Consider the following 23202-nt stretch of genomic DNA (forward strand, 5'->3'; position numbering starts at 1 on the left):
AGGGAGATTTTCATCATTGTCTCCTGATGTGTCAGTTGGACCTATGTGACAGCTATGTGCAGTAGACATATTTTTAATAAATATTGACAGTTATAAGTGTGTGTTCATCATGACACAAACAGAACTGGATTGTCATTAGGTGGCTAGGAGGTCAGAGCGAGGCTTGGCTAAGGAAAAGCCCAGTAGTGGAGCTCAGAGCGAGGCTTGGCTAAGGAAAAGCCCAGTAGTGGAGCTCAGAGCGAGGCTTGGTTTCCGGAAGGAGAGTAGGGGGGGTCGCTTTCAGGAAGGACGCACAGCACGTTGTCTTGTTTACATTTGGAAATAGCCGGTGTAATGTGAGCGCTGGAGAAGTGCTACAAGTGTTGTGTTGTCGGTGATGCTTTGTTGTTTCTTTGGTTAGTACAATCACAGTGCGGTTTGCGGTCTCACAGCAAAGGAAAGGTTGCTACAACGTTTCTGCTGTTGTCACCGATTTCACCCCCACAATGGGATCTGCAGAGGATCTGTTTGAAGATATCGTCATGTGTGAGGAGAGGTGAGCGAATATGAAGGGGATTGTTCATTGTTTTCTGCTTTGCTTGTGTAGGAATTGCTGCTCTGTCAGTCACATGTGTGACTTTGAACCCATTGAAACCGCTGTGTGTTATCACATGTACATGTTTACCACTTCCACCCCCTTCCTGCTGCCCAGGCAAATTTTCATCTTCCAGCGCTGTCACACTTTGAATAACAATTATCATGCCACACTGTACACACATAGGTGTGCGCAGCCTATTGCATTAGAGTGTGCACCCCAAAGTTTAAACACACACACACTGTCACAGGGAGGAGGCTCTGGTGGTGGGAGACAGTTGATTGAGACCATATTGCGTTATACACCCTAAAAACGGGGGTAATGTGTTCCTAATGTTGAACCTAGCCTTTAATATGATGGGGGAATTTACACTGGCCACTGGCACTCCCAACCACCCACCTGGTGCTGCCCCTGAATAATGCTAATGTACATGGGGTGATTAGGGTGTGCCCAGGCGCACCTGGCACACCCTGTGCGCATGCCTATGTGTACACATATGAAATAGCTTTCTTATGGTGGTATTTAGAGCCCCTTCACACTGAGCCGCTCATAGCCTCGGACGAAAAATGCCGCTAGCAGGGCGGTTTACCCCCGCTAGCGTCCGCGAAAGGGTTAAAACCACCCACCCGCTGAAGCAGCGCATTGATGCCAGTATAGCCACGCTGACGGTAAACACACCGCTCCTTCTCCGCTCCAAAGATGCGGCTAGCAGGACTTTTTTTACTGTCCTTCTAGCGCGACGCTCCAGTGTGAAAGCCCTCTGGGCTTTTACACTAGAGTGAATGTGACAGCTGTTTAAGACCCCTTTCACACTGGGGCGTTTTTCAGGCGCTTTAGCGTTTAAAAAAAAGCACCTGTAAATCGCCTGAAAGAAGCTGCATGTGCAAGCCCAAGTGCTTTCACACTAAAGCGCCCCAGTGTGAAAGGGGTCTTTGCGTTAAAAAAAAAAGCGCCTGAAAGAAGCCTCATCTGCAATCCCAGTGTGAAAGCCTAAGTGCTTTCACACTGAGGTGCTGCGCTGGCAGGGCATCCAAAAAAGTCCTGCAAGCAGCTTCTTTGCAGCGCTTTAGGAGCGTTGAATACACCGCTCCTAAAGCCCCTTTCCCATTGAGGCTCTTTTTTTTTTTTTTTTTTTACGCCAAAGCGCCTGAATAATGCCCCAGTGTGAAAGGGGTCTTAGCGGAGCTTTACCAGCATTTTTCGGGCGCTGGCAGTGTGAAAGGGTTCTGAAAGCATTCAGGCTTGATCTTGTCTTGCATACAAACGGCAAAGAATTGTCTGCCAACAAACGCAAAACTACGTGGGTTTTGTAGCTCTTTAACGTCACCCTTTGGGCAATTTCTGCTAATGTTGTTGTGTTATGGTGAGCATGTGTGTTTGTACTTTGGAGTTTTGTCCGACGGACTTGTGTACACACAATTGGATAATCCGACAACACACAATTTTGGCAGACAATTTTAAAGCATGCCATCCCACTTTTTCCCGCGGAAAATTCGACAACAATTGTCCGATGGAGCGTACAAACGGTCGGATTTTCCGACAACAGCCTGTCATCATACAATTCTCGTCGGATAATCCGATCATGTGTACGAGGCTTTACACTCACCTTGCTTTAGGATTCACAAGGCAAGCAAAATGCCATTCATTCCAGTGAATGCAAAAAAGTGTTGGGGGGGGGGGGGGGGGGAGGGGAGAGTGCAGCCATGAAACTGCAGGCTCCACATTTTTGGCATAGATAATGCAGAGAGCATTGTGGAGTAAATACTACAGTAAACAGTGGAGAGTGGATAGCTCTGGCCCCTTAAAGTGCCTAATCACGGTTGCATACCGTTGCATCTGGACCATTGCCAGGGGAGCCGTCCCTGCCGGGAGAACACAGTAGTTATTGCTGGTGACTATAGGTACTGACAATAATTGTATGCTAAACATCTCATATGCTGGTTGTACCCCAAGTAGATCGATGGATTGACTTGGGTACAATAAGCCTGCCCACAGATGGATCGAATCTTGGCTGGTTCCTGCTGAACCGGCCGAGGTTCGATCCATCTATGGCCAGCTCCGTGTTCCCCACGCCAACCCATGGTTGCAGGAAAGAAAATAATCTATGGGCTGCTTTAGCACTCTGTGGTCCACCACTGGATGAGAATTGGGTATTGCAGTGGTAGGGGAGTTGGGCTGTCAAGCGTACTCGGTATGTCTGTTCCCGCTTGAGTGCAGCTTTCCCCATCACAGGCATAGTTATACTTTAGGATTGATACAAATGTACGTGTGCACAAGTGGCATCCATGCATGAGCTTTGACACCTTTGTTCTAGTGACAGTAGATCTTCTGCCTCTGTACCCGACAGATTAGGTGAATGGGCCGTATCATCCGGAGAGCAGTGACCAGGGTGGGCAGCTCTGGAAGTGTGTGAAGTTAATAAGAAACCAAACAATCCTTGCCGCTATCTGTTTACATCATCAACATCTGTCATGTCATGTGCAGAATTTAGGTATAGTAACATCCTGTATGAAAGCGTGACTGCACTCATGTACTGCTGTTCATTACAAAGCGGTTATGAAACGTGGTGCTCCTGCCTTTTGCCCTAAATTCTTTAAGCATTATTTCATTTAGTGTTTTTAGTACTATGAGAAGTTTCTGTCACACTTAACATCGATGTGATCATCATGACACAGCCAAGTTAGGTCTCCTCTGTAATAGTTACATAGGGTAAAAAGTCCATCGCGTTCACCCTCCCCATATACAGAAAGCATCGTCCAATTTCCTCCAACAAAGGGGATTTTATTTATATATATATATATATATATATATATATATATATATATATATATATATATATATATATATATATATATATATATATATATATATATATATATATATATATATATATGCCCAGATTCACAAAGCACTTACGCCGACGTATATCAAGTTACGCCGACGTAAGTGCAAATGTGCGCCGTCGTATCTGTGCGCCGGACTCACAAACTAAGATACGCCTAAAAACAGGTTTAAGCCCACCGACGTAACTTGCCTACGCCGGCGTAGCGTGGGCGCACATTTAGGCTGGGCGCATGGTGCCGCTCCCATTGATTAGCTATTCAAACATGCAAATGAGGGAAATACGGCGATTCACGAACCTGCGTGCCCCCGACGCAGGCTACGAGAGGTGCGCGTAAGTTGTACGTCCAGCGTAAAGTTATGCCCCATAAAGGAGGTGTAACCCAGCAGCAGACATGCAAAGGTCTGCACCAAGGAACACAAGCTGGCGCATTTTACGTTGGACGTGTGTCTGGCTGGACGTAGGTTACGTTCACGGCGTACGCAGTGATCCGGCGTATCTTAGGCAGTTGTTCCGACGTGGTTGTGAGCAGGCGCAGGGGGATGCGTCCACGTTACGGCGCATGCGCAGTTCGTTATAAGTACTTTTCTCGCGCTCGGCCCATCATTTACATGGGGTCACGCCTCATTTGCATGGGTTACGCCCACTTCCACCTACGCCGGCCTGCGCCTTTGATACCTTTGATGCGCAGCGTTGGGAGCACTGCCTTTCTGAATTCCATGCTTGCCTCTCTGCGCTGCGTCGGCGTAGCGTATATGGGTTACTCTACGGCGGGGTAATGTGCGCCGTGCTCTCTGTGAATCTGACACAAAAAAAACCTGTACAATATGGCCCAAACAATAGGTGCTGGTACTCAACCACTACCCCCCCCCCCCCCCCCACAACACACACCCTACAAATTGCATCGAATATTGGGTGTGTGGTCAGTCAGATTTCACGAACAGTAGGGGGGTCTTAAAGTGGCATTAAATACCAGGATTGCATTAGATACAGAGTGCAGAGTTCAGGGGGTTACACACATATATGCAGAGCTGTCACTTGTAAACACAGAAACCAGACTTCTGTGCTTACAAGTGATTGTGGTGACCAAGGGTCTGAACCAGAGATGGAAAGCCGTGTGTGTGCATGTGATCAGCTGTGAACAATCACAGCATGAACTAGGAAGTGCCGGTAAATGGCTTTCCTCGGTTCACACTGATAAGGAGAGCAGATTGGGGGTCTGCGCTGATAATTGGCACAGCCCCTATCAGATGTGACACAACAATGCCAGTCGTTGCCCCATCAGGAACGCCTGTCAGTTCCGATAACAGTGCCCATCAGTAACATCTGTCAGTACCTCATCATTAATGCTGCTCATCAGTGCCATCTATTGGTGTCCATCAGTGCTGCCCATCGGTTCCCCCTATCAGTGCCCATCGGTTCCGCCTGTTCGGGTATTTTTTTAATCTGTATAAAAAAAAAAACCCCAGTGTTGATCAAATGCAACCAAAATAAAGCTCTCTTTGTGGGAAGAAAACTATAAAAATATAGTTGGGGTACAGTGTAGCATGACTGCGCAATTGTCATTCAAAGTGTGACGGCGCTGAAAACTTTCCTGGGTAGGAAGGGGGGAAAGTGCCTGGTAATGAAGTGGTTAAAGGGTAACCCCACTTTGATGGGGGAAAAAAATTGCAAATAGAAAAAAAAGAAAATATATAGTGCACACAATTGTGTCATTTTTTTTTTATTGAATGTTATTAAAGCGGGAGTACACCCAAAAATCAACTTTCTGCCATTAGATCCAGCATACTGCTGACATCTGCAGTATGCTGCTTTTTGATTGACGGGCTGCTAAAGCGCGTCACGCTTTCCGAAAATGCTCTACACGGCAGGCGCAGGCGCCGTAAACACTTGAGTGTGACTTTGGGTATTTTCGGAAGGCGTGACGCGCTTTAGCAGCCCGTCAATCAAATCCGCTTGGCTTAGGAACGCCTATTCCCCGCTGGAATCCCCGCTCGGATGCGGATAACAAAGGCTGCTAAAACGAAAAGTACAAAAAAAAAAACAGCATACTGCAGATGTCAGCAGTATGCTGGATCTAATTGCAGAAAGTTGATTTTTGGGTGAACCCCCGCTTTAAAAATTATCTTTCCTTTTTTAATCTGTAGCGCTATCATTTTCTGTAAAATGCAATATGGCTACCTGGAGGTGTTCTGTACGCAGATGATGTAAGGAACGCCCCCCAGAAATGTAATTTCCTGCTTATGTGATTGGCTCACTGATTTTCACAGAAGTCTGCACTAAGATACAAGTCAGATTTTGGCATCCCCTGCAACAACAATTTTATTTTTGGTGAGGTACTCCCAAAGGGAAATCACGACTAGAAGGATGCAGACCCTGTCACTTTCCTCGTTAGAGGCCTGCAGCTGATTGATAGTTAAAAAAATCGCTCCCATACAGATTCACAGACAAACAAACAGCTATTTCTTCAGATTAACAAAAGGTAGGAATCTGCAACAAAGTTTGGTAAAAATCCTTGCAATGTACATAGATCATCCAGAGGGGAATGTTTTTTTTTTTTTTTTCAACAAAAGTGGAATTCCGCTTTAAGAATAACAGACATTGAACCTGTGAGAACATTTTCATATTCTGTCTGAATACTTGTGATATTCCACACATTCCTGAGTCATATAAGTGTGAATGACGGGGGCCTAAGACAATCAGACATTCCCTGGATCAGCAATCTGTGGTGGTGTTACTTATGAGGCCCCCAGGCACACAGAGCGTTGTCCCAGATCTAAACGTCTTTCCTCCTGGCAGCAGAGTTTTGGCAGAAATACTGCTTGGTGCATGTAAATGCGTTTAGGAACGTCAATCGCTTGAGCGCTAATTCACTTCATTGGTCATAATTATAATTTAGTAGGTGCTGTTTTTGTATTTCTCAAGGTGGTTGTTTGACCCTTTTCTGCTATGACTACATGTGGATTTCTCAAACTTGGTGGTCCCTATTTTTGGGGGGGGGGGGGCGCGGGGTTGTATTTCTAGAGAGCTGCTGAACCCAAGCCTTTAGGATCAACTAAAGACCTTGCTTTTCATTTTCTTGGGGCTTTTGTATTCTGACAACCGTCGCCCATGACTGTCTGAAAACCCGGACATTGACTGCATCCGATTTAGATGGAATCGCTGTTAAGCCGACCGTTTTCCATCTGGCTCTTTTGACTTTCAATCAAAGTTTATCGGGCCGGGTGGTACCAAGAAGACCACCCGAGGCTCAAATTTCAAACTGAACAAAAATTAAAGTGGTTGCAAAGGCTCAAGGTTTTTTACCTTCATGCATTCTATGCCCCCATCCCCCTAATACTTGAGCACATCCCGATCCAGTGATGTGCACGAGATCCTCAGCTCTCCCGGGTCTCTCCTTCCTCATTGGCTGAGAGAACAGGGACTGTGGCCAGGAGTGTCAGTGGGGTACCCTAGAGAAGAAGGGTCGGGGCTTCTCTTTGCAAAACCACTGCACAGAGCAGGTAAGTATGAAATGTTTGTTTAAAAAAAAAAAAAAACTTTAGCCCCCCCCTTCACATTGGCGTGATTCAACATGAGATTTGACATGTCAAATCACAGCCTATTACCAACAACCGCAGTGTCCCAATTTCCAAGCGTAGTTCCTGCACTACTTTTTGGGGGGAATTTTAATAGACACTGAAATGCTGGTTTAAAATCTTGCGAGTTCAGCTGATCTCGCACAATTTTTAGACCCGCGTTTAGTGTAAACGAGGGCTTAATGTCACTCTAAACCTTGTATGGCCAGCTTCATGCATTGTACTAGGGGTGTTTTTCTTCTTCTTTTTTTAAGTCTGATCAGCCTGGACACACGCACATCAATCCAGATCTTTTCAACAGGGCATGTTCACATTGGGGTGGTTCATTTGTGTGTGTGTAATATTATATTTTTTGAGGATTAATCTGGCAAACATTGTAATGCACTGCCTAGAAAAATGGTAATTTCCGGAACATGATAGCGGGCACTTACATTCTGGGGAAATAACTTGTTAAAAAATTTGAGATTTTTGTGGGTCTAGAGCCCATCTTTCTCAAGGCAAACCAGAGGAAACTCTAACAATAAATACCCCATCCAAAATACCCCCCACAACAGTGACATCATCATCACCAACAACAGAACAAAGAAAATAACAAACCAGGTAAAAGCATATTAAAATTGCAAGAAACATTGTTACCATTGGCAACTACCAGTTGTCCATACCATAATAATATCCTAGGAGACAGAAGGTTACCAGACAAGAATATCCATACTGGGTGCATAATACACATTGTAGTGTAAGCTAACTGCATTTGTCAATGAGTGGTGGTTATAATAAATGGTGAAAAAAGGAATATAAAGGCGCCCTTCTACCTTCTCACACCCCATTGCGCCAAAGAATAAACTGAAGAAAACCCTAAAGCAGCTACTTTAAATAAATAAATGGTGATATGAAATTATTTTGAGTGAACAAAATAGCAGCGCTAAGTTCAGTGAATGAACAAAAGTAAATATATAAATAAATACATACCCCTGTGAAAGAGCGTATCATACATATACTAAGAAAATGTGCTATATATATATATATATATATATATATATATATTCCCAGGGAATGGTTACACAGCGTTCCATTACGTTCGGACCACTGACTACCGAGTGTGCAGTGCTTTGAAGTGAAGAGGAGAACGAACGGAGCGGGGGGGGGGGGGGAGATTTATGGTTAACTTTGTGTCTGCCGAGACCATAATACATCGAGGTTATTCCGCAGGTTTTTCCGCAAGTTCGTCTCTGGTTTTGGAGCCCACTGCCGAGTTTACTTTTGAAGTGCCACTGTTTGTATTAATAGATGTGAGTGCAATGTGTGAAGGCCTCTTGTGCTGTTTTTAATAAATAGTTTTGATATACCGTACTTCACTATTGGAGCCATTTTATTTTTACATGTGGAACAACATTGAGGTATTGGAACACTGGTGGAGTCGCTTAATGCCTTTGGAGACTTTGCTGTATTGCCAAGCATGTGAGTGCGAGGCATGTCCTATTGGTAGGCGCAATTCCTTAGGGTGTGGAGTCACTGAGCACTTATGGTGTGGTGGAAGGTCTTAAAGCGGAGGTTCACCCAAAAAACAAGTATATAACATTACATTCAGTATACCTGACATGTACAGTTACAGTATGCCGTTTTTTTTTTTTTTTTGGGGGGGGGGGGTGTACATACGGTATTATCGGTATTTTCCTCCCGGCTTCCGGGTACTCGCTCCCGCGGGAGTGGGCGTTCCTGTGCAGTGCCGTAATGTCATTTGGGACTTCGCCCATATGATTGACGTGCCTGAGAAAAACTCCCCCCGGCGGATAAGGCGCGTCACGACTTTCCGAAAGTAGCCGAACCGCGAGTCGGCTCTATACGGCGCCTGCGCACCGACTAGGAGCCGTGTAGAGCTGACTGCGCAGGCGCCGTATAGAGCCGACTCGCGGTTCGGCTACTTTCGGAAAGTCGTGACGCGCCTTATCCGCCGGGGGAGTTTTTCTCAGGCACGTCAATCATATGGGCGAAATCCCAGATGACACTGCACAGGAACGCCCACTCCCGCGGGAGCGAGTACCCGGAAGCCGGGAGGATAATACCGTATATACACCCCCCCCCCCCAAAAAAAAACGGCATACTGTACATGTTTGAGGTATACTGATTGTAATGTTATATACTTGTTTTTTGAGTGAACCTCCGCTTTAAGCAAGATTGTTCAAGAAGACGAAGTGGACACTTGAAAGTTGAATCACTTGAAATGTAATCACTTATGGACTTGGTTTGTTACTACTTATTTTTGACCACTGGATGAACGTTTTGAACATTCAATTATATTTATTCAATTATTTTAGTTTTATATTTATGTGTAAGTGTAATTAATATATATATATATATATATATATATATATATATATATATATATATATATATATATATATATATATATATATATATATATATATATATATATATATATATATATATATATATATATATATATATATATATATATATATATATTTTATTGAGAGATTTTTTTTTTCTTAATATATGTACGATACACTCTTTCACAGGGGTATTTATTTATCGGCGTATAACACGCACCCTAACTTTAAGAGGGAAGTTTCAGGAAAAAAACTATCCACAGCCCCCTGCGTATAACACGCAGGAACAGTTTACCCTCTATTTTCAAGGTAAAAAAGTGAGCGTTATACACCAATAAATACAGTATATATTTACTTTTGTTCATTCACTGAACTTAGCGCCGCTATTTTGTTCACTCAAAATTATTTCATAATGAGTGGTGGTTGCCAATGCCAACAATGTTTTTTAGTGAGCACCCTGGAGTTTGCTACTTTTTCTGCAATATGGGAGAGAAAGAAAGGGTATGTGAGGAGGGATGGATCAGAGAAAGAGCTCACTTCTATGATGGTGGAGGTGAGCAGTGATGACTAGGCCTCACTTGGCAACATCCTGGGAGTATTCCAGTCAGGATTTAGGAGGTATGTAAACAGTTTATGCCTATAGCAAGGGAATTGTTAAACTTTAGGCTGGGTTCACATATACGCGGCTGCGGTTTGCAGTCCGCAGTCCGATGCATTTCTGTTCACCGATTTCAGGTGCGATTCCAGACCAAAACCGCACCGCAACCGCCCCGGACATGTGTGAACTGTCTCCATTGAAAGCCGTTCACTTTCGCATGTTATGTGAGTTGGATGTGGTTAAAAACGCATCAAATTTGCATATATGTGAACCCAGCCTAAGTCAGAGCTGCACAACATGTTATCCACATACATAGGAAATGGCACACTGCAGGGTTCTCGCTAAAAAGCATTGTTACCATTGGCAACCACTGTCCATTATCGGGCATACTATAATGCTGGGTGCTGGACCTCTCCCTTATAAGATCACCAGAGAAGACACAATGCAGCTGGGTGTCCCTATATGGCAAGGAGCCTAAATGTTAGTCAGGCATGAGATGGGGACAACTAGGCCTCTCACTCCTCCTTAACACTGGCAGCCATCTTACCTGAGGCAGGCCTTCCTCTGATCCCCACACAGCTCTTCTATGTCAGGATGATGGTGGATTCAGGAAATAATGTCTTGTATTTGTTTACTGAAGTAAAACATTTAAATGGCTGTTTCCTCATTGAGCTGCTTTGGGCTTAGCAGGGCTCACTGTGCCATGGCGGGGACTTCATATAGTTGTCAGGGGAGTCCAAGGCTGTGCAATTCCTGTCCTCAGCACCCAGGGAGCACCTACCAGGCGGGGCCATGGCACCACGGATGCCTGGGCAGGCCACTTGCAGTGAATTCTTCATATCTTCATGATGTATGGAAGCTTCCAGAGGAGAAGGACTGAGGAGACTTTACCTCACAGCTCTTACCTCAGATTTCCCACCTTTTCAGTTGCTCGTTCTGTGATTGGCTGTGGGGCAGCACATGACCCCTGCTCTCCACAGATACCAATCCCAGGACACAGTCTGAGACATGGGGAACCCAAAATTTACCAACCAAATATATATATATATAAAATATCTTACAATCTGCCATACACATTTCAAGCATGCTGTATCCATAATAAATCTTATTGTTCCAAAAAAAAAAATGAAAGTCTGTACACATGATCCGAAAATCGTACAAAAAATTCCGCTTTTGAAGCGATCATACGATAATCAGATCGTTGGTACAGAGCTTTCGAGAGCCGTTCACGACAGTTCATCTGATATTATTTGATCGGACAAGCACGAAAATGTATTATTTTACGATTCCAGATCGCACGATTTTCATTTAATCAGTACAGTTGTTATCCGAAAATACAAAACAAATACAGTACAACACGACTTCACTTCCGGGTTTTTTTTGTCTTGCGAGAATTTTTGTAACTAGTAAGGCCCCTTTCACACGGACACGTTTTTCAGGCGGTTTAGCGCAAAAAATAGCGCTGCTATATGGCCTGAAAAAATTGTGCCCTGCAGTCTTCATTGTGAAAGCAGAAGGCTTTCACACTGAAGCGGTGCGCTAGCAGAACCGCTCCAAAAGTCCTGCTAGCTGCATCTTTGGAGCGGTATGTTTACCGCTCCTTCCCATTGAAATCAATGAGAAACCGCAGTAATACATTGCCGGCGGTATTTACCCTTTTTCGGCCACTAGTGGGGGTTAAAACCACACTGCTAGCGGTCGAAAATCGCAGTAAATACAGTGGTATAGCGGCGCTAAAAACCACGCCGCTATACCGCACATACCGTGCCCAGTGTGAAAGGGGCCTAACTTTTTAGTAAGCTCTTCATGTTCGATATACGACTAGCGTGCAAAAGAAAATGGACATTCTGTCGTCCGCGTTTCAGATTGTGTGTACGGGGCATTAGACGAACAAGGGCTGTCTTGTGCCTCATGGGGATGTATAGGTGTTCCATGCATCCCTGGCAGGGAGTCCCATTTGTGTCTATTTGGATGCACTAGCTGCACAGGCACTGCTTCCAATTTGACAGCCGCACAGTGCCTACTTTCGGGGCCACACACCTGCGCTGTCATTCCAATTGACATAAATGAGACTGCCTGCACCAGGTTGCACGGAACACCTGTGCAAATGAACACGGCCCTCACACAGGAGTACGCCTATGTGAACAAGGCCAAAAAAATGTATTCAGATAATATAAAATGAGGCAGCCCCCCGCATTTACGTAGCTGATTGTACCTCTAAAAGAGATTGTAAAAGGTGGCCATACATACTGTGATAAATTATTAAGTTATTTTCCTATCGATCTCGCCTGATGAAAAAATATCGATCTATAGTCAACAAACAATTTGATATGCCACAAACGGGAAGTGGATTTTGATCAATATTTAAGATACTAACGTGTGACACTAATGCCGCGTACACACGATCAGAATTTCCGACAAAAGTTCTATGTGAGCTTTTTGTCGAAAATTCTGACCGTGTGTAGGCCCCATCGGACATTTTCTGTCGGAATTTCCGACGGCAAAAATTTGAGAGCTGGTTCTCAAATTTTCCGGCGGGAAATGTTCTTGTCTAGGGCTGAAACGATTAATCGATATTTTCGATAATATTCGATAATGAAAATCGTTGTCAACGTTTTTCATTATCGATTAGTTGGTCCGCACCTTTTGTCCGTCCGCCCGCCCATTCAAAAAATCCTCCTGTCCCGAGATAACGCCGCCGTATTACACAGGACATGCAGCGCCGACGTGCCTCGTATGTGTACAAGGTGCCGCCGTATTACGAGGCACGTCCGCGCCGCATGTCCACGCCTCTCCTCGGCTCTCCTCTGACGTCAGCTCCCCACTGATCTCAGCCCCGCCCGCTGCTGCCTCGAGGGAACAGAGGCTAGAAGCAGCGGTGAGGAGAGCCGAGCTGCACTGTCTGTGAAAGGTAGAAAAACCTACCTGTCTAGTTTAGTTGCATACACTCGCACAGTAACATTATATTACGTTCCCGGGAGGAATAGTGCCCCAGCAATGGTGTTCCCGGGAGGAATAGTGCCCCAGCATTGGTGTTCCCGGGAGGAATAGTGCCCCAGCATTGGTGTTCCTGGGAGGAATAGTGCCCCAGCATTGGTGTTCCCGGGAGGAATAGTGCCCCAGCATTGGTGTTCCCGGGAGGAATAGTGCCCCAGCATTGGTGTTCCCGGGAGGAATAGTGCCCCAGCATTGGTGTTCCCGGGAGGAATAGTGTCCCATCATTGGTGTTCCCGGGAGGAATAGTGCCCCATCATTGGTGTTCCCGGGAGGAATAGTGCCCCATCATTGTTGTTCCCTGGTGGAATAGTACTGCTGCAAAGTTGTGTAATGTTAATGTTAAACGTTTTTTAATCTGCCATTTGAGTGTAACACTCAGTTTTTTGATTATTACTGTTACATAAACGAAAAAATTACACATTACGTTTTTTTAATGATTTTATCCGATTAATCGAAAAAATAATCGGCCCATTAATCGATTATGAAAATAATCGTTAGTTGCAGCCCTATTCTTGTCTGAAATTCCAATCGTCCTGTATGCAATTCCGACGCACAAAAATCCTACGCATTCCTGGAATCGGTGAACTTTTCTCGGCTCGTCGTAGTATATTATCTGATCTGCTGTTGTGGGGCCCATAGGCCTGTGCCGACTCTGCCTATTTGTTGTGCAACACGTACTGTAGGGCAGATATAGATTTTGAGTTCTCACCTCCTTGTAGACCCTGTACGGGAGATGGAGGGAGAGGCAACACAAGGAACATGCTGACCCTCGTCACTTTATAATTTCTTTGCCATCTGTGTCCATGGGAGAGATGTGTCATCTCTTCCTGTTCCATAGCCACAACTGGAAGTAAGGGGAAATTCCTCTAAAGTGAAGAAATCCCTGGCTGCCACCAGAATGAGTGTCCCCGTTGAAAGATATGCCATCTATTCCTGTTCTGGGGACTAAAATTTGGGATATTCTTTCACTCTCGGTAAGAAACTGGTGATTTTTTTTTTTTTTTTTTTTTTTTATTGGATGGTATAACTTTTTTTTGTTTTCTGTCCCCTGTAGGTACCATGGGGAAGGATATGAGGAAGGCTTTGTAGAAGGAAGTCACGTTGGTGAATCGGAAGGTAAACGGTATGGCACAGTGCATGGGGCAAGAGCCGGATCAGAGGTAAATTTCTCAGCTTCGTCTAAACCTAAACCCGGCCCCCGCAGAGCAATAATTGATTAAACACTCTGCATGGTTATGGTGTAAAGGTGGATATTCATCAATCAATAGTATATGTAATATCGTACAGCCAATGGAATCCTGAGCAATGGTGCACAGATCCGATTGGAAGGGATTGCATAGGCACAACAAAATCATTCTCAAGAAATAATGAACTTTGTTTGACCTCATCTAGTCGTTTCCTCAATTGTTGGTCTTATGACTGCCAGTTTTAGTGCTTTGTCACCAAATCTAGATACCTTGTCAGTACACCGTGCGCTCCTCATTCTTTAATCATAGCTCCTTGGTGTCAGGCTGTGTCTTTCCCAGCCTTACTTTCCATGTAGGCGGGAATTTGACCTTTGTCAGTCTAGCCACTTTTTCCACTGACTTCATACTTGTAGTGGAAACATTTTCACTTCAGTAAACATTCGTATATGTTTTCAATATAGTTCATTACTATTATTTTACTTCACATCTTAAGCTTTACTAGGTAGGCGCAAGAGCACCCTCACTTTATGTTTTCAATAAAGCTTTTCAGAATTAAAGTGGGCATAAACTCCCATGCATGAATTTTACCTATAGGGAAGCCTATAACAAGACTTAACTATAGGTACTGCTGGGCTCAAAATTTCAAGTCCTGAGCTACTAGTCAGGCCTTAAAGCGGAGTTCCACCCAAAAGTGGAACTTCCGCTTTAAGCACTCCTCACCCCCTTACATGCCACGTTTGACATGTAATTTTTTTTTGGGGGGGGGGGGGGGAGTGGGACTTCCTGTCCCACTTCCTCCCAGGGACCACCTCTGTGACTTCTCTTCTCGCCTTAGGCGGCCCCTCCCTTTAGGCGATCTCCAGGGACACGTGACAGGTCCCAGAAGATCACTGTGTCAGCCTCATGGCTGGGCACTCACTGCGCATGTAAGGGGGTGAGGAGCGGAGCTCTGGGCGGCCGCGTCGCTGGACCGTGGAGCAGGTAAGTGTTTGTTTAATAAAAGTCAGCAGCTACACTTTTTGTAGCTGCTGACTTTTAATAAACACTAAAAGACTGGAACTTCCCTTTAAGAGTTACTCGTTGTCAGTTGCCCCACCCAACCCCTACACTGCACCTAATGCCGTCCCTAAACAGTACCTCTTAAATGATCTCATGAAATGACACTATTAAATGTTTTATGCAGAATTAAGTTACAAAAATAGATATGAACAACAACATATCGGTGCCGCCTCATCAGTGCAGCGTCACCAGTGCCGCCCCCATCAGTGCAAAAAAATGTCTTGCCTGTAGAACCACTTTAACTGTGAATATTGGCCCTAGAATAATTGCTTGCGTTTCAGTGTGTGTGGGCGATATGTAACTTTTTTTTTTTTTTTGCAAGCAATGTTTTCGTACGCAGGCACCCCTCACAGGTGTTTGTGAGTACAGATGGGGACGGAATGGTCTCAAAAGTGTTTAAAGCGGAGGTTCCGCTGTTTTTTTTTTTTTTTTTAAAGCCAGCAGCTACAAATACTGCAGCTGCTGACTTTTAAAAAAATGGACACTTACCTGTCCAGCGCCCCCGCATTGTCAACAGACGAGGCTGAGCAATCGCTCGGTCCTCGGATGCTTCAGACGCCATCCTTGTTAAGGGAATCAGGAAGTGAAGCCTTGCGGCTTTGATTGGCTTTGGGGGTTTGAATGGGAGCTCTTCTCCCAGTGATCGCCCAGAGGAATAGAGAAGAGAGAGCTGGCTGGATCATTAGAGCGCAGAACATCGCTGTACCATCTTTCATTTCATTTTGCCGTGTGTTCCCCGCGCTCGCCGTCGCATATAGCCCCGTCTCCTGGCCCGGGTACTTTGATAGACGGAACACCGTCCAATCCCGGGACTTTTGACATATATCAAAGTCCCTGGGCCAGGAGGCGGGGCTGTATGTGATGTGAGCGCAGGGAACACATGGCAATTAAAATGAAAGCTGTTACAGCATTGTTCCTCGGCACTCTGATGATCTGGTCGGAAATCCTCTTCCTCCCCTCTCTTCCCCTATACAGGTAGGCTGCATTGTTGGGCAAAGGTTAAGCGGCATTGATGTATACAGGTAGGCTGCATTGTTGGGTACAGGTGAGGCTGCAGTGATGGGCACTGATGAAGTTGTTAATATTTATTTTTATAACTTAATTCTGCATAAAACATTTAAGTGTCATTTCATGAGATAAGCCCAGGACTTGAAATTTTGAGCCCTGCGGTAGACTTTATAATAATGTGCCTTTTCAGTAATGTTTTTTTTGTCCCCCCTCCTGCAGTTGGGTTGTTATCTGGGATTTGCCTCTACATGGAGACACCTTCTTACCCCAGGCTCAGATGATAAGCAAAGGTTTGTCCTTTTTTTATTTTTTTTATTTTTTATATACCATGTAGTAACCATTTATGTGCAATCAATAAGAACCCATTTCCACCCAGCCCTAGCATCCTTTTAACAGGGTCATTTATGCCCAGGGGTGGGAAGGACCGCACAATCAGGTGCCCACATTAATTGCCCATTACAGTGATCACATGCCGTCTCCTGAGCAAAAAAAATAAGCTGTCTTTGACGGTGTGGTCACTGTGCTGGTAGCCCATGGATGCATATGTGCAGCGTGTGGGCGTTACAAACCATCCTTTTTGCCCCTGCACATAGGGGCGCAATCAGTTATTGAACTTTGTATTTATTTATACATCCCCAAAGAGACCCTTTTACCAGGACACATATTTCAACAACAATCTTCCCATAAGATTATATGTGTGTTTATTGTATGTAATGCACGTTCTTTGCCTGTAAAAGCCTCTCTTGTGTGGGCATCCAAAGGCCCTGAAACCAGGGTTGCCACCTTTTCTTCAAGCCAAACCCGATCGCTTTAGCTGCCTGGGACACCATTGGGTGCCCAAGGAGAGCAGTTATGCGGTGCGCATAGCGTGCCGAAGCATACAGTGGGTGTGGCCAAATTGTTCTTGTTCAGTGATGCCAAACCTGCCCCCAGACAGCGTGTGACTATCTTGGTTACTTGGGGAGCCACAGCCCAGTCTGAATAATGTGTCTGGGTTTCAGTCTGCCTGAAACCTGGACACATTATTGAAAACCTGGACTATCCGAGTGAATGCCGGACAGGTGGCAACCCTACCTGAAACTGCTGCTGGGTGCTGCCATCTTAGATGTGATGTTGGCAGACTAAGAGCTGTCACTCTACACTACAGTATTCTCTTTTATGTCTCCATCGGCAGCTACAAAAAGGCTTATGAAGGGGAGGGGCGAAGGAGCTGGGCCAGCACAAATAGTGATTAGAATCTCCTAGAAGAGGGGAGAGCTATGATGTGCGCAGAAGGATGGGGCTGGCTGTGCTAGGGATCTGACAAGTACTAGGACATGTTGCAAGTAAATAAAAATACAAAAATAAATTTTGGAACTAAAATGCTGCATACAAGCATTTGAAATGCTTGATTCTTTTTTTATTTTTATTTTTTGTTTTTACCTGCAGTTTTTAAGTTGGAGACAGTGTCTTTTTAAATGTATTTTTTTAACAAAGCCCAAACGCACACTACCGATCGCTCATGGTATTCATTCAGAAAGGGAAAGGGCGGGTAAATTACATATTTACTGGCCCCTTCCCCACTCCTAAAACATCCCAGCAGCAACAGCCGATAGGATAGGAGGGAAGCTGGCAGCGCTGTGGGGAGAAAAGATGGGAGCCAGGGCAGTAGAGGGAATCTGTGCTGCACATAGTGATTAGTGTGTGCCTGGGCACACCCTGTGCGCACGCCTATGCTGTCAGACCAAATTCCGACCGTCCAAAACGCGGAGACATACAACCAACACTACGACGAGCCGAGAAAAATTAAGTTCAATGCTTCCAAGCATGCGTCGACTTGATTCTGAGCATGCATGTTTTTTTCTCCGTCGGAGTTCCACACAGACGGTCGGAATTTCCGATAGGATTTTTTTTCCATCAGAAAAAAATAAAATATGTTCTATTTCTAAACTCCGACGGAGTACAAGGCATAAGTGTTGTTTAAAGTGGACCTTCACCCATCTGATGGAATAGGCATAATATTACTTCTTCCCCTATCCCCAATGTCCTAAAACATTTTTTTTACATTTTCCACTTTAGCCCCGGAAGGATTTGGCCCCCTTAATGACCGGGCCATTTTTTGCGATACGGCACTGTGTCGCCTTAACTGACAATTGCGCGGTCGTGCGATGATGTACCCAAAAATAGAGCTTTCTTTTGGTGGTATTTGACCACCTCTGCTGTTTTTTATTTTTTGCACTATACACAAAAAAAGACAGACAGTTTTGAAAAAAAAAAAAAAAAAAATTACTTTCTGCTGTAATACATAGCTAAAAAAAAAAAAAGTCAGAAAAAAATCAGTTAGGCCGATGTATATTCTTCTTTATATGTTTGGTAAAAAAAAAAACGCAATAGGTGTATATTGATTGGTTTGTGCAAAAGTTATAGCGTCTACAACATGGGGGATAGATTTAGGGACTTTTATTTATTTTTATATTTTTTACTGGTAATATTGGCGATCAGCGATTTTTAGTGGGATTGCGGCGGACAAATCTGACCCCAAATGACACTTTTTGGGGACCAGTGACATTATTACATTGATCGCTGCTATAAAAATGCACTGATCAATGTATAAATGACACTGGCAGGGAAGGGGTTAAGTGTGTTCTAACTCCCGTGGCAGGCGCAAGCCCGCTATCTTCTATGCAAAGACCGATGTACAGCTACGGCGGTTTGCGCAGGAGAGCTGACCTGCCACAGTATAATGACGGCAGCTGGTCGGCAAGCGGTTAAGTGGGCTCTGTCACCTAGCTGCCATTCCCGCCTAGGCCAGATTGAAGTCTTCTGTGCCCGTGTGCCATTAAAGCCTCCATTCATGTGGCTGGAGGTGGTTGAATCTGGCAGCATGTCATCAAATTGTCTGGCTGCCTGAATCAAAAAAAAAAAGGCACCCAGCGCCTGGAGACAAGGTTTTGGCAGCAGCGCAGTGGATCACAGCAGGACAGTGCTGGATCCACTGGGCAGGTGAGGACATGAATGACCGGTAAGGGGAGGCAGACTGAAGCTTATCTTTAACTTCAGCAGTCACTTTTGTTTCCTGAGTTTCTTAGTTTCTCACATGGACACTGAGGCCCCTATAGCGCGTGAAAAGGCATTTTTTTGCAGCAGGTCTAGACTCGAGTTGCTGCTTTCAGGCAGCCCTTTGAGGTCTATTAGGACACAGCATTGTATGGGTCTCAGCGCCTGTGTGAATGAGTTGTATAGATCAACCATGATGCCGCGTACACACGATCATTTTTCAGCATGTCCAAAAACGAAGTTTTCCCAACTTCATCATTAAAACGACGTTGCCTACACACCATCGTTTTTAAAAAATGATCTAGCGCGGTGACGTACAACACGTACGACGGCACTATAAAGGTGGAAGTTCCATTCGCCTTTGGGCTGCTTTAAGCTGATTCCGTGTTAGTAAAAGACGATTCACGCTTTTATGTCTGTTACAGCGTGAGGAATGTGCTTACTCCATTATGAACGGTAGTTTTATCAGAACGAGCGCTCCCGTCTCATAACTTGCTTCTGAGCATGCGCAGGTTTTTTACGTCGTTTTATCCCACACAAGATAATTTTTTACAACCCGAAAAACGACATTGTTTAAAGCGACGTAAAAAAATGCAGCATGTTCGAATTTTTTTTTTTTTTGTCGTTTTTCAGAACCTGAAAAATTTATGTGTAGCCCACACACTATCATTTTAAATTACGTTTTTGAAAAACAATGTTTTTTTTCATGCCGAAAAATTATCGTGTGTACACGGCATGAGAGTCTGCAACAGTTGGAAATGTGGGTGAAACCAAGACCCAGCTAAGTGAAGAATCATAGAATGAGGGAAAGAAGCTGAATTATATTTGATAGAAGGAACAATTCACAACAAGTACAGTAAAAAAACTAATATTTAAAAGGTTCACTTGGGCTCATTATGAAGAGGTTTAAGTGGGTGAAATCATTGAAGATTTAGTACTAGGAAGGATGTATGTTGGGTGATTCTTCATACAATGAATATTTGTTTTATAGCAAGAAGATTAAAACACTGGACTCACTAATCAAGATGATCCAGAGCTTTCCCTGTGATGATCCAGCAAGTGAAAAACTCCAAGACGACATGGCAAAGATCCGGGGAAAGGTGAAGCAGGTTAGTAAGGCGCTGTAGCAATTTTTGTAGCTCTTGATGACATTATGCCATTTCTCTGCTGTTTTATGAACAATGTTGTGGTCTAAGTGGTGGTATATCATGGATGTGGATTTAGCCTGCCACAGAGATGGGCCCAAATAAAATGGGTTGTTCATTATATTTCACTTGGTACAACAACTCCCGATCTCCATGTGCGACTGTGGCCAGGTTATAGACATACAAAAATATAATATTTTCTTTGCAAACAGTAATTTAGTTTTAAAATAAGCCCTCACTGACCTCTGTAGCTTCAGGCACTGTAGAGCAATCCATCTTTAAAGTGGAGCTCCAGCCACAGGTTTTTTTTTTTTTTTTTTAAGTCAGCAGCAAACACTGTAGCTGCTGACTTTTAATAAGGACACTTGCCTGTCCAGGGAGCCGTGATGTTGCCCCCCCCCTGAGACCGATCGGTCCATTGGATCGCGTGCAGGCACCACCATTGTGGCTTGCAGCTCCACTGCCAATTTACTACTGTGCATGCATGAGTAGCGTGATGCTTTGTGAATGGCCAGCTTGTCTTCTGGGACACACACAGGCCCAAGAAGATAGCAGGGGGCTCACTGCATAAGAAGACATGACGTCTTGCGCTGCGTTCTGGCTGGAACAGAAGTACACTTAGTACTTCTAAAAAAAAAAGGTACTAAAGGGGGAAAAAATATCCAAAAACGAGGGGTGGTCTTTAGTTTAAGACTACCTTTCAAAAGTGGGTGGAACTCTGCTTTAAAGTTCACAGGAGAAGCATTAAAGTGGCTTTCTATGCCAGCTAAAATTCCCCTGCTCTTCCTCCCAGTAGAGACCCAATCGCCCTCTATTCTCCAGTGTAAACACAGAGAAGGATCTCTAGGAAGGGAAGCTGAATTGCTGAAAGATTGGAATTTGATTCTGCGATGAGCTTTGAAGATGAATTGCTCCACAGTGCTGGCAGCTACAATTGTGAGGACTTTTTTACTACTTGTTTAGTATACTGTATAAGTATTAAATGCCAGACCAAAGTTATGTAACATGGGGGCAGAGAGTAGCCTGTTATGCCATGTGTCGACTTTCAGGAAGTTTAACTTGCACCTTTCTTGAAGAAATTATAACGAGACAATGTTCTTATTTTTACCATAACATCAGTCATTAAGCCTCCAATTCAGGGAGTTGATTTTTTTTCTCCATGGGTGCATCTGCTTTTTTTATATGACCAGTTTGTTTAAAGAACCATGTGATACTTACTTACCCCCAAGTTTTTCTACATGAGAACCTTTTTGTCATGTAGACAAAAAGGAAGACCTTTACAAAGTGTGTCCAGACATTACTCACAACCCCCCCCCCCCCCCAAACCTATCCTCCCCATTAGGGATGAGCTCCGGCGTGTTCGCACACTCCACGTGCAGAGCCCGCCAGAAAGTTGGCATGGCGCTGCACTAATCGCAGGCAGTGAGACATTTCCCGATCTCTGCAGCCGAGCATCAGGACAATGTCTCCCTGCCTGTGATTAGGGCAGCGCCGTGCTGACTTCCTGGCGGGCTCTGCACGTGGAGTGTGCAAACACGCCAGAGCTTATCCCTACTCCCCATTTGGGGCAGTGGTTTCCAACCTTTCGGACCTCACGGACCAGTTTTTAATCCAGCAGACCACTAACATGAATTTTACATGCCTTATACACACAATGCTCCAGCTCTCTGCCCCACTTGGATCACACTGGTGCCTTATACACAATGCCTTGGCTCTCTGCCCCCCTCTCCCCCCGCACTCTGCATCGCACTGTTGCATTGCACAGACTCATCATTGGATCTCATCATTGCGAGTGCCTGAGACATTCGCACATCGTATTTGTTAGAAATAGACCCCTTAATCTTTCATAAGCAAAAAGTCTTCCCTTTGTCTTGTTGAATAGAACTGCATTTCTCTAAGGTTTTGTCGCATGACAGTAATTTATCTTCTACAATATTTTTACAGGTTTGCTCCATGTTGAACATACAGCCTGATTTTAAAATGAATCTTGAAGGCTCTGGACTATCCTTCTGATATGGCGGTTGTCTGCTTGTGAACTGTCTTGCAGTACCTTGTGGAAAAAAGGGCTGGTCACGAGTGTTTTGAAGCTGTGTGATATTAGTGAGGAAGCACCAGGCTGATATTGTTGGAAAAGTGCCAAGAACAGAAGATGGGTTATGATGAGAAGAGTTGAAAGTGTTACTGTAAGGCAGTGATACAAATTCCTGGATGGAATGTTGTAAAGTTGAACGAACACTGAACACCCCCCCCACACACACACACACACACACACACACACCCACACACTACCCGCTCTACACACACACCCCACCCTCCCCACACACACACACACACACACACTGCTCTTATCTCCAGGGCTGCCATGCTGTGAGCACTCCTGTCCAGCAGTCTGGGGATTGAAATCTCTGTCGTTCTCCCTCTTCTCCGTGCAGTACTTCTGGGACAGACCAGAGAAATTATGATTGGTCAGCACCATCACAGTGAATAGATTTGGTCTATCCCAGAAGCTCAGCACCGAGAAGAGGGAGAAGAGCAGGAATTTCAAATCCCCTGACCGCTGCACCAACTGACAGAAAAGCAACCCTGGAGGTAAATACAGCGAGGACTGAAGGGGAGGGTGTACAGTTTTCACCTTTACAGATATTTTTTTTTTTTTTTTTTTAAAGGTGAACCTTTTAATTTAAAAAAAACTATGTTGTGTTTTGAGTTGTTATAACCAAAGGTGTTTATGATGTAATTTTACCAGCTTTGCAGGTCAATATACTGTAAAACCTTGGATGGCGAGCATAATTAGTTCCAGAAACATATTTGTAATCCAAAGCACTTGTAT

The 23202-nt window shown here is 44.5% G+C and overlaps 1 protein-coding gene across 1 annotated transcript; it reads left to right on the forward strand.

Moving 5' to 3' along the window:
- Positions 1–231: 231 nt before the first annotated feature.
- LTO1 (LTO1 maturation factor of ABCE1) lies at positions 232–22657 on the forward strand. Its single transcript, XM_040328151.1, has 5 exons — positions 232–535; positions 13992–14097; positions 16411–16481; positions 20219–20336; positions 22317–22657. Exons 1-5 carry the CDS (start codon positions 486–488, stop codon positions 22383–22385), a joined length of 414 nt encoding a protein of 137 aa, XP_040184085.1. The 5' UTR covers positions 232–485; the 3' UTR covers positions 22386–22657.
- The last annotated feature ends 545 nt before the right edge of the window (positions 22658–23202 follow it).

This window comes from Rana temporaria, chromosome 11 (assembly GCF_905171775.1).
Source record: "Rana temporaria chromosome 11, aRanTem1.1, whole genome shotgun sequence".
Classification (NCBI taxonomy): domain Eukaryota; kingdom Metazoa; phylum Chordata; class Amphibia; order Anura; family Ranidae; genus Rana; species Rana temporaria.